The sequence below is a fragment of the Mytilus trossulus genome, chromosome 2, assembly GCF_036588685.1.
Source record: "Mytilus trossulus isolate FHL-02 chromosome 2, PNRI_Mtr1.1.1.hap1, whole genome shotgun sequence".
NCBI classification, from domain to species: Eukaryota; Metazoa; Mollusca; class Bivalvia; order Mytilida; family Mytilidae; genus Mytilus; species Mytilus trossulus.
The window spans coordinates 96,709,246-96,727,485 of record NC_086374.1 but is presented as its reverse complement, the minus strand read 5'-3'; the positions used below and the strand labels follow the sequence as shown (position 1 = coordinate 96,727,485).

The 18,240-nt window shown below is 29.8% G+C and overlaps 1 protein-coding gene across 11 annotated transcripts in view; it reads right to left on the bottom strand.

The window, feature by feature from the left end:
- Positions 1–2,832: 2,832 nt before the first annotated feature.
- Positions 2,833–18,240, bottom strand: part of LOC134708458 (rap guanine nucleotide exchange factor 1-like) — a 56,549-nt gene continuing 41,141 nt past the window's right edge. For 10 of the 11 annotated variants that reach the window (XM_063568989.1, XM_063568992.1, XM_063568994.1 and 7 more), the window contains 14 exons: positions 17,822–18,057; positions 16,829–16,944; positions 16,071–16,239; positions 15,343–15,418; positions 13,985–14,014; positions 11,915–12,086; positions 11,097–11,285; positions 10,368–10,452; positions 8,893–8,987; positions 8,590–8,668; positions 7,603–7,704; positions 6,790–6,887; positions 6,384–6,515; positions 2,833–5,515 (listed from right to left, as the gene is read on the bottom strand). In XM_063568989.1, coding sequence (XP_063425059.1) covers positions 5,374–5,515; positions 6,384–6,515; positions 6,790–6,887; positions 7,603–7,704; positions 8,590–8,668; positions 8,893–8,987; positions 10,368–10,452; positions 11,097–11,285; positions 11,915–12,086; positions 13,985–14,014; positions 15,343–15,418; positions 16,071–16,239; positions 16,829–16,944; positions 17,822–18,057 — 1,721 coding nt within the window. In that variant the 3' untranslated portion in view covers positions 2,833–5,373. The remainder of the gene's footprint in view (positions 5,516–6,383; positions 6,516–6,789; positions 6,888–7,602; positions 7,705–8,589; positions 8,669–8,892; positions 8,988–10,367; positions 10,453–11,096; positions 11,286–11,914; positions 12,087–13,984; positions 14,015–15,342; positions 15,419–16,070; positions 16,240–16,828; positions 16,945–17,821; positions 18,058–18,240) is intronic. The other variant, XM_063568990.1, reaches the window with a different exon arrangement.

Sequence of the window (18,240 nt, the reverse complement as noted above, 5' to 3'; positions counted from 1 at the left end):
TACATTTTACCCCTATTTTCTATTTTTAGCCATGGCAGCCATCTTGGTTTGGGCAAGGTGAGCTAAAAACTGATGATTTGTCTAACAGTAGTCAAAATTAACAAAGCAAAAAAAATCTCAAATGCTGCACTAAATCTTAACCAAAAAATTAAAAACAAAATATAGTATTTTCTCCTTAAATGAAACACAATTACTAGGGAAGTATGAGAAAACAACACAGTCTTTATAATTTGACAAATTTTTAATCAGGCATGTGGTAGTTATACATATTTGTACACAAAAATAGCTAAAACAACACATTTTAGTGACCAAATAAATCTCACTACACAGTCAGATGTACAACACATATATTCCTTTCTATTGCAGTGTCTAATTTACTATTGTCATTGTTACTAAGCACAATTTTTTCTATAATTGTTTACTAATTTGAACATTGCCAATACTTAGAGGAATTTATCTTAAAAAAAAAAACCCTCTTTAAAAAAAGTTAACTAAAATGAGATTGTTTTATAACTTTAATTTCTTATGATGTGAAATGTTGAAAAATATGTGGCTTAAAGAAAGTAAACTAACTTTCATCTTGTTCAATACTACTCCATACTCCAACTCATTTGCATAAATCTATCAACTTATGCATAGTATTGTTTTAAACAAATATTCATAATACTTTCCTCCTCAGTTAAGATACTGAAATAGTTATGGCTCTTAGTGATTTGTTAAGTAATCAAAAGATTTTAAACAATATTTTTTTCTTTCTCAGGATGAAGTTATTAAAGGTTATGTATGTGGTCCTCAAAATTTCAAACTGACCAAAATAATTTGTATATCTTATCAAAGAATAAATATACAAGAACACTGGTCACTGTGTTATGTCCAATCTGAAATAAATTAATGACTAACAAAATCTTACACTAGTATAAAAACAACTTTATATACAAGGGTTATGACGGAAACAAAGGATTAATTAATTCATTTTGAAATCTTTGTAAAATTTACAAGCCCTTTAGTGATTTATATCTGTAACATAAATACATATATACAAAAAGAAAAGAAGTTGGGGATCTCAAAATAGCAACAAAATATCAAATCAAATTATTCCCCATGGTTCACACACAAGTTAATCATGCTGCCACCTTTAAATGTTACAAATGGCAACAGTGACTACCTGTAGTTTAATTTTCTTTTATTCAAAAATCGTTAGTTGTATGCTTGTTCATAATAAAATGTAACTAATTCAAATGTATGCATCTGTACTAGGATTTTTAAATAAGAGAATAATTTTTGATTTACAGTGACTTACAACCAAAATTGTACATACACTCAATTGGTCGATTTTGCTTTTAGTGCTATTTAAACAATTGTCAAGTAATAAATAGTACTTTTTGACAGTTCTTGCATCAGTGACTTTACAAATGAATGTGATCTTAGCTGTAATTTTCAAGATGGGTTTAATAAAAACCTTATTTAAAAAAAAAATATCTTTGGAAAATTAGAACAGTACGAGTCACTTAAAAGAAAATTTACCACATACATGTATGGTTTTGGTTGTAAGTTTAAAACAAATACAGAAGGAATAACACTACAACACGAAATTTGGCCCCTTAATAAAGGTACAAAACTTTCTATCAAAAATTATTGCATTTTGTTCTACGATTGCATATACATGTAACACTCTCTGCACACTAGTATCAATAATTGGTTCAGTATGTAGAATATTGAATTATATTCTTCATATCACAAAATGTCATTTAAAAGGAAAAGAAGGGGTTGCGTACTATACATAACTGCATACTACAAATAACTGCGTACTTTACACAGTCAAATACGGTAATAAGGTTCTGTAAACTTTAAATTTTTCAAAATTATTCTGATTGTTTGACAGGAAGTAGAGACTTTCAATATAATTACACTTATCATTTAATCCCCTTTATAATTAGTTTATTATTAATTAAGTTAAAAGTCCCATCACAAAATTTATAAATATATTGGATCTTTGTATATTTGTAGACCTTAAGGAGTAGATTGGATATGCCTTATCATGGCCCCTTGTTTTTTTAGCTAAAAATTGAAATTAGAATTTAGTGACTATTGTTACAATGAGTCATAGTTTAAATAATGACTAGACAGAATATAAGTCTATTTTTGAAAATTAACATATCAGAGTTTTATCATGATTATTTATATATAATAGCATAATTCCAATTTTCTACCAAATCTAATGAAAACAGGCAATTTCCTTTTGTTTTCAGAAATTGAAACTTAAGTGATTGCCTTGACAAATATTGATTTTGTACCATTTAGAGTGTTTAAACAAATTAATATCAGACTTGAATATTTAGTTATTGAATCCTGCTCTCTATCATCCTAAAGACTTCATTTAATTAAGTTAAATCCATAAGATTTTGTTTTTAAATTTTAACTAAAATCTGTATTGTGTTGTTGGTCTATTTGGATGAAAATTTTCACAGTTCTTTAGAAAAGTTTGAAAAAATGTTAACTTTTTGACATGATTATTCATTGACTTGAGACACGTTCCATAATGAAATAGTGGACCTGATATTTGGGACCTATAAGGCCTTTAATTTACCTACAAATGGATTCACAGACTTGTATCTGAAATTTATTTTGAGCTTTTACCATTTTTGGTTTAAAAGTATAAAAAGTTTTTGGCTTGCTAACTTTTTTCCCCCATTACCGGTATAGTTCTTACAATCAGAGGCAATACTTTGAGAAAAATAAAATTCCCATACATCTCTGAGTGCACTCCACATCTATATAAAAAATTACACACAATAAGATGCATCTACATGTATTTTAAAAAATATGTGTACATAATTCTGGCTACATTTATTCAAAGACCAGCTTTTCAACTTTTAACAATTATTTGGACATTTGGGTATATTGGACTATAAATAACATTAAAATGGCTCTAAACAATGTACTAAAATGGGCTCTTGAAACAGGTATAAAATGTGCATGGTCAATAAGTGTATTTTGCATAATAACAACAATTTATTTTTAAGTCATCTTGCATTTTATTCTGCATATCAACAATTTACATATGTAAAAAGGTGTTCCAGAACTAATTCATATAAATGTTGGAAGACTAAAGTTGGATTTACAAAGTACAATTTTCATCTGATTTTTTACCTATAATGTGGTGTACACAAAATAACACTATACGAACACTAAAATTGGATGGCATTAGGGTAATCTGATGGAAAACGCATCCTTTAGTCAGAATGCTGTATAATTTACCTAGGTGACTATCAAATTTGATGGAAAATCTTACCGTGCAATCACAACTTTATGGCTAAAAATATCTGAACTCTTTGATATTTCTTATCGTTTAAATTGTATATCCTCCAAACCTTTTATATGAAAATTTATGTAACAGCCCTTATCATTTGTAGCATAGCACTATTTCATAATGTAAATTAGATAATAAGTCAACTCCACATCTATAAAATGATGCAAATTCATAACTGATTTAAAACATATTCTATTTGTTCAAAATATATAAAGAAACATATTTGTTTCACTGAAGGATCCTCATACTTTACTACATGGTAGTCATATTCATTAGGCATAATTTCATTTTTTTTTCAGTTATGATTTTGTGCTGAATAATAGAGTTTTAAGCAAATAGAAAAATTTCTATATGAAAATTGCCTATTAAATGTTTCACAACTTCAGGTGAGCAAATAGCAAAAAAATCTATGCGAAAACTGCCTATTAAATAATTGTTTCACAACTTCTGGAGTTCTGAGCAAAAAGAAAAAAAAATCTGTATGAAGACTGTCTTTCAAATTTTGTTTCACAACTTCAAGAGGTTCTGAGCAAATGGAAAAATTCTATGTGAAAACTGCTGTTGAAATAATTGTTTCACTTTTTCAGTATGAATAATACACAATGTATAACAGAATTACAAAAAAAATCTGCAAATTTTATTAAAAAACAGAGCATGAGTAACAAATTGAATAAATTTGATCATACAGTGAGAGATACACGCTTGAATAAACACAAGACCCTAGTTCGATACAGTATGAGATACACGCTTGAATGAACACCAGACCATAGTTCGATACAATATGAGATACACGCTTGAATGAACACAAGACCATAGTTCAATACAGTACGAGTAACACGCTTGAATGAACATAAGACATAATTATGTGCTAAGTGATATATACACACTACTGGTTCTATATGTCTACTGAACACATCAAATTTACTTCTCAGACCAGCTGGAAGTGTTTGTCTTCAAATAAATATATAAAGCTTTATATACATGCCTAACCTTAATCTGTCATCTCTAGGTCATGCCTCCCTGACCTCCTGACCTTAAATCACATTATAATGGCAAATTTTCTAATACACAAATAATTCTGATTCTCAAACAAAAAATATGTTTAAAAATCAGTAAAATTTACTTCTTTTTTAGGAAATTTTAAGGAAAGAATGTATTATACAAAAATTATTTTTTTGCAATATAATCCCATTCTCTTGAATAATTGGTAAATAACGGATTAATTGAATCAGTACTTTTTAAAATGCATTTTAATTTATTACTCTGTCATCTCATTTGTTTGTGGTATTATGATTTATTAATATTAATAATGAACATTATAAGTTTTACAATGCTTGGTAAAAAGAATAATTCAGTTTATTGGTAAATAGACTTGTTAAATAAGTATATACATGTACATTGTATATATAAATTGAATTCAATGATAGTGTGGAGTAGTTCTCCCATTAATTTATGATTTTATGGTCATTAATGTAAAGAGACATACATACTGCTTTTCATTGTTGTAACTTCCCAATACACACACATGTGAGTGTGAATTCAAATAAAATGCAGGACCAATACAGATATACTGAAATGGGTCCTGTTTAAAAACAAATTAAACTGCTTCGAGTTATATAACAAATAACACAATGTCAACACTCTCTTGTTTAGTCCTAATATACATTGCCTTGAAAGTAATTTTTGTCCCCTTCACACAAAACCTGAATTGTTACTACTAAAAAACATTATGAGGTCACTTTTCTTTTTACCATAAAGATTTCATTTTCTGAAGAATCCTGTCGCTTTAACATGCCTTAATTAACTGCCGATATATATACAATACATAATTACTGTATAAATAAATAATACAAAACACTGGTGAAAGTTTAGTCCTGCATATCACAATTTACATCCAGATCACATAAATCACAGAGTCTCAATAACTCTTGTAATACATGTTATCTATAGCACCTTCTGAAACACATTTGAGACATGGATCAGTCTACTCCTTTGCTCTTGGATTGAGCTTTCATGTTGTTTTTTTTTTACCCAGGATTCATTGTGAGTCTTACATTAAGTGATCATGATTCTGGTTTGAATTCTTTTTTCTTCCCTCTTGGTTTTATTTTTTCAGAAATTTGCCATAAGCTTTCTTCTGAGAGACAGTCGTCAAAGTTATTGAATACTGATAAAATCCTTTCACTCTTTTTCATCTCATATTTGCTGAAAAACAAAGTATTTTTATCAGTATCATATTAATCATAAATTCCTAATTGAAGAAAGACAAGAAGAGATTAAAGAAAAAGTCACCCACAATAAATGTTTAATGACTTTGATAGAAGTTTGTTTTAAAATATTCAGTGACAAATATTTCAAGTATTTGGAAAAAGAACAAATTATCCATAAAATATATGAAATCAAGATTATAGTACTTTCAATACATGATTAGAATTTTATAGGTAAAAACTTTTGGTAAACTTCAACCAAGAAATGAAAAATCTGAAAACAAGAAGTATTCATTTAATAAGGAAAATTAGTATTTGTAAATAATATTACAAATTACACAGGGATATAAAGATGGCTGGTAATTTCATTTTGTTAGTACTTAAAATCTGTTCATTCGACATTATGCTAATGAAATGAAAGAACCCCAGATTTGAGGGTTTAGTTAGGTACTAGTAGTCAGGTCACCTATTTATTGTGTTTCCCTTTTGTTTTGAATAACTGACCACAAAACATGTTCAACAATTAATAAACATTGGCCGATCCATGGGGGGGATTCTGGAACCCCCCTTTTTTTGGCCGTTCAATGCATTTGAAATGGGACATATACTTGGATCCCCCCTTTTTAAAATGTTTGGATCCACTCCTGATATATAACCTTTCAATTCGTTATCTTCTGACTTATCTGAGATTATAATGTACAAGATTCAACAAACCTTTAATCAATAGCATCATTTTATTGCTAATAAACTGATAACTTTATGTCTAAACATTTGACGGATGTAAGAATATAATTAATAAATAAATTAAGGATTTCCATTTTTATCATTTTCTTTTAACACTATAGAATAAATAGTAAAATACTTACTCCTTTTTGAATCTTCTCATGCTATCCAGTATATGGAATTGTTGCCATCGCTTGGCAAAATTAATATTGCCATCTTGCAGGAAGTCTTGATTTCCAATGTTGATAAATGTTAAATCTTGTAAAATTAAACCACTGAAAAAAAAGTTTAATGTTACTTAGAAATCTCAACACTTGAATTTTGTACACCAAAGCTCTTAATAACTGCAATAAAACCAAAACTCTTAATATCTTAAAACAAAAGCCTAAAACCCTACAAAAAAACAAACCCTGTGGACACAGAGATTTGACTTGTCTGGATGTAATTTTGATAGTATAATGCAAAATTAGAAATTAAAATGGTAACACTTTAACATGTCAACTAAATGGTTAACTTTATTAGTCAATGAACAAATAAAACCAAACTTACATATAAGGTATACAGGGTGGTTCTGTTTCTGCTAATGCATGTCTGTAAGCTCTGAACGAACCAGAACTGTCAATCAACTGACAAAACTCTTTTAGTACCTGAAAAATAATCACATAATGTTATCCACACTTCTTGTATGTAGAGATGGAGGATACTCCTCATAAAGAAGACACAGTTTTTGTAGTGTGTCTTTCTGTGTTGTGGTGTTGCACTTTTGTTTCAGGTAAGGGTGAGGGTTGGTGCCTGTTGAAACGTTTAAACCTACTGCATTTTTTTGCACCTGTCCTAAGTCAGGACCTTATGTTCAGTAGTTGTCGTATGTTGATGTGGTTCATAAATGCTTCTCGTTTCTTGTATTTTATATAGATTTGACCATTGGTTTTCCTGTTTGAATGGTTTTAAACTAGTAATTTTTTGGGCCCTTTTTAGCTTCTGTTCCGTGTGAGCCAAGGTTTCGCATTGAAGACGGTACTTTGGCTTATAATGGTTTACTACATGTATTACAAATTGTGATTTGAATGGAGATTGTCTCATAGGCACTTAAACCATATCTTCTTATATTTATGAATCAATTGCAGTATTGGGACCTTTTTTGACTGTAGAATTTGTTTAAGTAAGACGGTCCAAATGAATTTAAAACACTACAGAAAATTCAAATAAAAATTCAAAATTCCATAAAAAAGATTTGTTCCTACTTGTACCTCAAATATCCAACAAATAGTCTTCAAACAATGATACTGTGGTATCTACACATCCCTTAAATGCTCTGTTATCAAAAATATTCATCTTATGTAACTGACCAAACAGTCTTACCTCTAAATTTGGTCGCTGCCATTCTAATCTTCTGATTGGTGCAGAATCAACAGCAGATAAAATAGCCAGGTAGGAATTGAAATTGTTTAACTTTCTAAGATGCTGAAATAGAAAAGGTATATATTGTAATGGAAAGAAAAAAATATTTGTTTAAAAGATTAGAATTTAGATGGTAAATCATTAACATGGTATGATTATCATAATATAAGGATTTTAATAAGTAAACATGTTATAACTCAGGGGAAATAACTCTAAAGAAATATATGAAAATATTGCCAGTATTGAAGTCGATAAAACAACTAAAGTTTAATTTCAAATTGAGGAATATCATCACTATATATGAGGAGTTGCCACAGCCAATTGTTGATTGTTGCCACAGCCAATTGTTGATTGTTGCCAGAGCCAATTATGGATTGTTGCCACAGCCAATTGTTGATTGTTGCCACAGCCAATTGTTGATTGTTGCCACAGCCAATTATGGATTGTTGCCACAGCCAATTATGGATTGTTGCCACAGCCAGTTATGATTGTTGCCACAGCTAATTATGGATTGGAATTGCATTTTTAATGACAACAAAGAGCAGAGCCATAAGCAAATATTTAGGACCATCAAATCCCAAATTAACAATGGCAACTCTTTGAATTCAGAAATGTTATTGCTATTACAACGTGATGCTCTTATGTTTTTTCAAGTAAATTTTTGAAGAAAAAAAATCAAAAGTTAGTCTGCAATTGGGCAACCTAGTTCTCTGACCTCTGATCTTGAATTTTTCTGCAGACCTCTTCCAATCAAAATTGGTGTGACATGATTTGTTGCAGTAGAATTATTAAATGAATCCCTTACCAAGAGGAGGAAACTAATTTATATTCTTACTAACCAGACTTATTGGCAATGGTAGTACAAATTTGATTTTTAAAAATTTAGCTAGTATCACTTTAGTAGCCAATATTTCTATGAAGTTTATATGAAGTAATTTGTATACTTACTCTCATGACCTTAATAAATTTCATGAAATATTTTTCTCTGTCTTTTGCTTCTTCCTGTGTTAATATTCTGGTTCTTACCCTGAAATTATGTATATTTATATTTATATAGTTCTTTAGCATTTGTTGTCTTGACACTGTTTTCTATATTAATGTAATATGAAACTAATACATTTTTTTACCTCATGAACAACAGAATAAGCATGTTTTGATTAAATACCAGAAAACATTTCATTAGGGGTTCTAAAAATAAATATACATACTGATAATGAACTTTTCTGAAATGAATATATTTAAACTACATACCAGTATGACATTTTATTGAAGTGTTCTGTAAATGTTGTTAGATTGGGACTTTGTTCTTCAGACTGTTCTTTGGCCCATAATAATACTTCTGGAATCTATATGAATCAAAACATCCATTAAATCATTAGCGAAATTTTCCATTATTTTTACCATTTTTAAAATTATCTACATGCAATAAAAATGTTAGCATGAATTTGCATGCTAAGAATCTATGAAACTGTTTCTGTCACTTAAGATATGATATAAGTATACTTTGCCTTGAAATGTAATGATAAGAAAACTATTATTGATGGTTGTATATCACTGCCACTTTCAATTAGATTTTTTATTTTCAAAACTTTAAAAGTCAAAGAAAACACTAATAATTTTTCTCTAATTTTTATGCTATTTTCACATTTCCTGACCGGTGTGCGACAAATATTTCCTATCTCTAGGGAAAAATTTGTTCTCAGCAAATGATTGGTCGAAATTTTATTGTGACGTTTAATCTTCTATGTTTATTCTGAATTTTCCTATTGTGACGTCATGAAAAAAGGCGACCATGCCTGATGACGTCACATAAAAAGTACTCAATTTTCTTTAAATTTGAAAGAGAAGGATAACAATCATTAGAGAAACAGATTCCACCACTATAACTCGTGTATTATGATATTTCTCCACTCTCGACAGTTAAATTTTAACTATTTAAAAAGTTCAGCAAAGTCTCGCGCTTTAAATATCTCAAAATTTAACTGTTTCGAGTGGAGAAATATCGTAACACACTTGTTGCAGTTATGGAATTTATATGTACAAACATCAAAATAACAGAACATATAACATATAATGAGCCCTGAATTGTAAAACTATAAATATATCTATGTACATATATTGAGCCGTGAATTGTAAAACTATAAATATATCTATGTACATATATTGAGCCGTGAATTGTAAAACTATAAATAATCTATGTACATATATTGAGCCGTGAATTGTAAAACTATAAATATATCTATGTACATATATTGAGCCGTGAATTGTAAAACTATAAATAATCTATGTACATATATTGAGCCCTGAATTGTAAAACTATAAATATATCTATGTACATATATTGAGCCGTGAATTGTAAAACTATAAATATATCTATGTACATATATTGAGCCCTGAATTGTAAAACTATAAATATATCTCTGTACATATATTGAGCCCTGAATTGTAAAACTATAAATATATCTATGTTCATATATTGAGCTGTGAATTGTAAAACTATAAATATATCTATGTACATATATTGAGCCCTGAATTGTAAAACTATAAATATATCTATGTACATATATTGAGCCCTGAATTGTAAAACTATAAATATATCTATGCACTGAGCATCAATGTCTAAACATTCATTGACAAAATATTCACACATTTTTAATACATGAATATATGAAAAGCGTTAAAAAATAATTCAGTTGGGAAGTTTCATCAGTACTAAGACAACTTACTTCAATTTTATGGAACAATTCAGCATCTATTAATGTCATCTGTTCGGCAATGTCATGTGACTTCACATGTAACATATCTGAGGGACTGTAAAATAATAAGGAAAACAAACTTAAAGAATGAAAGAATAATTTGACAACTACAGTAAAAATAAAACATAAATACTGTAAACCAACTTATTTTCGCGAGCGATTTATTTTCGCGACTAGAAAAATAACGCGAATATAAATCGTCGCGAATATGTCAATCTTTCATCTTTCCTTCATAAACTTCATCAAGGAAATCAGATAATCGCCTAAAATGCTATTTGGCAGAACATTGGTCTACCAATCACTCTAAAGCTGTCTTTGAATAGGCTTCTAACATCAAGCAACAATAACCTTGAAATATTTACATCAACTTTTAAAATAAAATTATGTTTGGAACGATTCTTATTTATGGCAGACAATTTTGGACACAAATGTAAATACATCTATATTTGAATACTGTGATTAGTTGTTTATTATTTGTGGTGTCTTATTGTCTTCAACCCTATGTTGACTATTTAAAAAAGATAATTATGAAATAATGAAAAATATATGAAGATACCAATTTAAAAGAAGCCAGCTGTAACAATCCTAGCTTATTAAACAGCTTTTAGCTAAATTAAAAGCATTCACAACAATGTAAATGACTATCAGACAAAAAAAACCAACCTTCTTGATAGACAATCTTAGTTCAAAATATCTCACCTAGTTTGTAATGATATAGAGGACATAATTGTCATGGAAGGAAAAATATCAGCAGTTGTCTGTTTACTTTCACATTTTTCTATTATCTTTTTTCGTAGAATTTTTGCCAACATCAAGTCACCTTGGCATAACAGTTCAAAAACTAAATCCATTATCTTTTTGGTTGTGTTTTCAGCTAATTCATTGGCCCTGAATAAAACAAAATATCTATATTTATACAAATTACAGACGGTCTTTTCACCTGCCTATAATCATTTGAATGTGTTGGATACCTGCTTTTTGTTACTGTGGATTCATGTTGATTCATGGGATACCAATTTTCATGGATTTGATAAGAAAAGCTTGACTACAAATTGTAATGTTCAACAAAGAACACATTTTATAGGATTGTATGCTATTTTGTTCATTTGGTCAAATTTTTGCAATGGTATCTAAAACAATGAAATACTGTTGTATGCAAAATTCACAATTTCCAAAGTCAAACCTGTGCTATTGATCAAATTTAAGTGAGGGAATATTTTCAACATCTGATCACCAGCCTGTCCATTGACCTCTAAATCCGAATAAGGTTGTTTGTGATGTTAGGTTGCTGTCTCATTGATGTATATCCCATTCTTCTTTTATTCAAATGAGACATGGACAGAACATAAAGTGATGGATGAAATTGAAAGAAATAAAGTTAAAGAATGGAAACCAATTTTGGGACGTACAGAAAGTAAGGATGGAGGGATGAACAGACAGTCAAGGGTAAAACTTAATGCCCCCTCCACTACAGAGGGGTCATAAAAAATCTGTCTAAGTTTTGTAACAGTATATACCTGACTTCATCAATGATCCTTATCAGTAAGGCAAAGCCATTACCGGCTACTTTTTTCTTTTTATCCGGAGCATGGTGAAACTTCTGAAATCTGTATAGCAACTTGTCCATTAACTCCGTAGGAGTGATAAATGTTCTGTATGTGGTCAGAAACGCTTCTTGAAACAAGAAATCTGTAGAGAAAAAAGTTGCGTGTTAAAAATACATAAATATATGCTTATGCTTTATAATATATATAAACCACTTCTTTCCTTTAGAATAACTATGATGTAACAATTTAATGTATTTTATAATGTAAACAAATATATAAAAAAAATAATTAAGTAAAGAAGGACTGAAGATTATTAAAAATAAATGACAGTAAAAGTATTTATAAACAATTTCATGTCATGATATGATTTGTAGTTTTTTTTCTCTCTCTCAAAATCTTTAAGAAAATAAATTAATGAAAATAAATGATAAGATATAAAAGCATAGACACTAGAATGTCATTTTCCTAAAATTGAGCTTCTGCTTAACGATACCAGCTGACTAACTACTTCATGCAAACACCGTACACCTTTCAATCAATAAATAAACCTTTACAACTATAATGATAATATTGCATGCAAATACAAGTTTCTCATCTTAATTCTCAAGTATAGGTGTATTTCAAGAGTTGTGCCCTTAGCAAAGGATACTAGAACTGTATTTCTGAACAGAAAATAGACAACCCAATGCAAATTCAATAAGTATTATATGTATTATGTATATTAGTCACAAATAATCTATCGATACGTTTTATTTTTCTTTACACTATGTGCAAATCATACTTATGTAGTCTTTACAAAAAGTTTGCAACATTAGAGATACAGTGTTATAAAAAGGGAAATAACTCCTGAAGTAAAATTATAACAAAGTTATGTTACACATGTGAACAATAGCCTATATCATTTATTTTTTATATTGATAATTGGGGAGCATTTCGCACCTAGAAATAATAGAAACCTTTCTTTTGAAGACAATTTCTGTTTCAAACAAACTAAGAAATAACAGTAAACACAAGTAAAGAACTAATAGTAAGGAAATACAAGAAATTTATTCCTGATTATAAAGCTTTTCTGTTCTATAAATAAATTTGACAGACTTAAAAAGATATAAAATCATAATTTTAAGGGAAATCAAACTATTCTGAAAAGAAGTTGAGAATTTTTTTTTTAATCTATATTATTAAAGCATAAAAAATGTTCAAAGTAAATCATGTTTATTTCCATGCTGCATCATTTAGAACAAAATGAGTTTTGTAATTTCTAAAAAGCATTGACGCTTTGCCCTTTTTTGTACAACTGTCATGACTGTGAGACTATGTAGAAACTCTAAAATGATATCAGCTGAGGTCAGTCAGAGGACTGATATCAACTTTCTGTTTGAGAGATTACAGGATGCCAGAGAAATTTTTCATTCATTTAATGAAACAAATCAAAAGTTCAAAGTGCAGAACTATAAATACATGTACCATTGAAATGATTGGCCTTTCAGACATTGGTCTTATATATAGAAGTTGCCCTAGAATTCTATAAATCTGAAAATTGTAGATTCTAGACATAAGTTAACAAACTTGTGACTTTTTTGTCAGATGAAAATGAGTATTTCTGTTTAAGTATGTGACAAATGATGTTTATAAACATACAGGATAGATAACACAAGTAACGGAGGGTTTTGCTAATGCTGGATCACAGTTAATAAATTGATATAAATAATACAGAAAACTCAAGACTTATACTAGCATGCACTAAACATTGAAATGGCTCAACAATACTGTTCTTAGGCAAACTTAGGAGGAAAGGACAGCAGGAATAAATAGGCAAGCAATTCAGCAAAGCTTAAGCAAAATGTATTTGATAGAAAATGAAGAATTGGTTACAGGGCAATATTTGGGCAGCATAACAGTCATTTTAAAAGTAAGTAATGTGAGCCATTTCAGACAACAGTCACAACAGAGACACAGTCAAAGTTGACTGTTTTGTTTCACAACAATAATACTCATCTGTGATTGGTCATTGAAAAAAGGTCACTCTAAAGGTCAACTTACCCTCTTGATTAACAGATTCACTTTCTGAGCCTTTTTAAAAATTCAAAGATGTTTGTAATTGTAAGATCATATATATATTACTTGCAATAAAATATGACTAGCAGAAAAATCCTTAAAATAATTGATTGGTTTTGGACAAGGAAAAATTAATACATAAACAATTAATTTGTGAGGTCTGATAAAAGTCTACAAAGACTTAAGTGAGAATTTTTTAATAGGTGTTAATTCACAAAGCATAGTGCAGAAAATAAATTGTAAATATGAAGACTTCAGCCGTACACTTTTTTTTTAATTAAACAGCCTTTATAGTTCAAATTCACATGTTCATTTTATTAATCTTTTCTAAAATATAAAATACAAAAAAGTGAGAGATGTGGTATGATTATCATTATCCACTTCACGCATATGAAATTAAACATAATTCTTCTAAAGGCCACCAAAATGCTTCTAGCATTTTCAAAAATTCACAGACTTAAAAAAAGACGACTCTTTAGATAAATCATAAGAGGCTCTCTGTAAAGAACTGTAATAAGTATTCAAGCATCTTCAAACAAATCAAAAATCTAATACATATCAGTTCAGATATTCCTTTGAATTTTATGTAAATAAATAGGGTCAACAAGTTCAATTAGTTTTTGGCCAGGAAGTAAGGAGGGGAGGTAAATACAGGGATGACTCCATGCCTAAATCAAAATATATTAAGAATGTCCATATCAATAATAAGACAACCTTCTAAAAAGTAATATTGAACAAAAAGATGGGGTAAATTTCTAGGAACGATTGGCACTCTGCACTAAAAACAGTGACTAGCAAAGATAGGCAAACTTATGAACAAATATGCATAGAAGATGACACACTACCCACACCACTATATTCTCCAGGTAAAATGTTGCAGGATCAACAAAGTGTAGAAAAAAATTGACTTTTCTAAAAAGGTTCATGGCAGAAGGGCATTATATGATAACTACATATATACATTGGGTATGTAATTCATTCTAACATTATCATATATATATATAATTGAAAACATTCAAAACCTCCACCAATATTTACAATTTGCAATTGCTCTACGTAATTTTACCCCATTAACATGAATTCTAACATTCAAGCATTCGCAAACCTCCAAAATCACAAGCTAATGTCAAGTATTCACTTCTTTAGAAACTGCAGCTAATTTCACACTTTTTTTATATTTTGATTTAATTTCATAATATTTCACTACACAAGTTTGTTTTATTGTTTTTCGTTTACACACAAAACAACACATTTTGAAATTAGAGTCAAAATTTGAAATGTAGAAATCTAAAAATCCCCTGTCTGTAAATTAAGAGTGGATTATCTCACAAAGATAAACCTACCATTTCTATTTACTGCTGAGGCATGTACGATCATAGCATCGACTGAACCACCTCTTATCTCAGGTCCATCTTCAGACTAAAATAGATCAACAGTCAAATATTTACCTTTAATAATACAAACACATACAAAAATTGACATAAGCAGACGACAGAAGACTTTAGGTTTTGCTTCATTCAGACATCTATTTACTACTACTCATACTTTAAAATTAAGAAAGGAAATGGTGAATGTGTCAAAGCGACAACCACCCGACCATAGAGCAGACAACAGCCGAAGGCAAACAAACGGGTTTTCAATGTAGAGAGAATTCCTGCACCCGTAGGTGTTCTTCAGCTGGCCCCTAAAAATATGAATACTAGTACAGTGATAATGGACATCATACTAAACTCCGTATTTAGCTATATATGTCATTACAACTGGTATCATTAAAAAGTCTTGAAATTAATTTATACATAAAAATTCAATACAGCAGTGTTCTCCCTATCAGTTTCATTTCCCATCATTGTAAATTAATAAATTTGAAATAGTAGAAATTCTAACATTACATCCTTATTGTCCTGAATATGCATGAAAGATTTGCCACTGGACATTAAGCAACCAACAATCAATCAATCTTACATCCTTAAAAAATTTGTCTACAAACATTTCAAAAATCAAGAAATTAATCATCCATTTCTATCAAAATTGAAACCCACAAAAATAAATGAATACATATCTATTTCCTTACATCTTTTTTCCTAACGAGCTGGTCGGAGACATCTATATCATCTAAAGGATTGATTTCAGCAAAGTCTGAGTCTGCATCTCTCGGCATTTCTGGTTTATGTAAACTACTTAATGTGGCCTCCATTTTCTCCTTCAAATGACCTGGTGGACAGGATGACCTTTTCAACTCTCTAAAAAAAAAATTGTAATAAAGAACTCTAAAAATTTAATCTTTTTGTTCATTGATTCAGTTAAACTGATTGACATTTTCTATGTCAGTTTTTCATGTCCTTTTCATACTTTAAACTCCAATACTGATAAATGTTTACAATTCTTTCTTGTATCCCTAATCAGTATTAGACACTTGTATATAATTGACACTATATTATGACCTTTGAGCCCTTCAATCAGATTCTGGTTGGTGTGTTATTTGGTTCTATTTCATTGACTTATCTCCTCCCATTCTTAATATGATACAACTGTATTCAGCCATGTAAAGTCTGCACACCCTTTTCATCCCCCCAAAATTGTGAAAAAAAAGTAAAAAAAAAATAATACCCAAAGCATGTCTCTCAGTTTTGCATTTTGGTAATGTGCCCTCAATAAGAACCAAATCTTTCACCCTCCTCCCTAAACATGTACCCCCTACAAGCACATCATACTTACATTTTAACAGTAGCAATCTGTTGGCCCCTACTCCCTAGTTGTACCTCATACTTACATGTCACCAGTAGCTCCTTGTGTTGGTCCCTCTACCCCCTATTTGTACCTTATACTTACATATCACCAGTAGCTCCCTGTGTTGGTCCCTCTACCATACTAGCTGCCTTTTCTCTGGGGTACTCTAAGGATGTATCAGACTGAATGGAAGACATTGAATCTCTGTTTTCACTATACTGGAAAGGCAGAGGAATTGTAAAATATGAATAAATATGTTTTCTTTAATATCTGGTTCATAAATCATTCTGAACTTGTACACATAAATCAATGTGTAAAAGTCAGCTGACAATCGTCTTCTTTAAAATAACTTATAATCATAACACATCTCCTTATTTTGTATATAAATGCTTTATATGTTTGATAGTGGCAGATATTCTTCATAACATAAATGCAGTAGAACAAGGCAGACACTTCAAAATATAAATATCTCTACCATACTTCAATATTATTAGAAAGTTTTATATATCTTAAGTATATTATGTATCTTATTTATGTACATCCTTTTATATGTCTTTCCCAATACTATTTTCAGGAACCATGAATGTGATTATCAAATTATCGTTAGGAGTTATTTCCCTTGTTATTAGACCTGCTAGATTAATGCTGTGAAGTACTGTTGTGTTGCAGCAATGAACATCTATTAAAGCTTGAACAGCTTGTTATCCCTGTTTTAATTATTTGGTTCAAAAACTTAAAAATATCATCAATAACCACATTCAATCAATCATCATGATACTAAATGGCCGTGGGGAGAACATTGATATGTCTATTCCTACTTATTCTGTTATGATAACCGATTTAATCAAGTTCATGAATTTGTTACCACTGTCAAATAAGAAATAAGGAATCACATTTTTATCCCCTCTTCTTTGATGTTGATCAAATAAGAAATAAGGAATCACATTTTTATCCCCTCTTCTTTGATGTTGATCAAATAAGAAATAAGGAATCACATTTTTATCCCCTCTTCTTTGATGTTGATCAAATAAATGTAACATGTGAAGAACAGTTTATAAGATACAATTTAACTGTAACACAATATATCATAAATACCTTTCTTTTAGTTGGAAGTGGAGGTATTGCTAAACCGCTACCAGAAATGGATGAATCGGAACTTAAATCAGATAACAAACTTATTGTATTGGACCGTGGGTAGGGATTTTGGATCTCTATCTGTGTTTCATGCCATTGTGACTCGTAAAAGTTCATAGAATGCCTTGAATATAAACAATCAGATATTGTTTGTGACGGCTGGGAGTAAGATCCAAAGGTCCTCATGTATTCTTGTACTGAAAGAGACAAAAATATGGTAACTATGGTAACTACATTAGTATATCTCTTGTCATGCTTGAGTCAGAACTCCTACAGTAAAAAAGTGTTGTGCAATTTAAAGATGGGCGTAAATCAATGCACTTAATTTTGTGGTTTCCTGTTGTGCAGTAGTAGCTATACAAATTCTTAAGTTTACAATA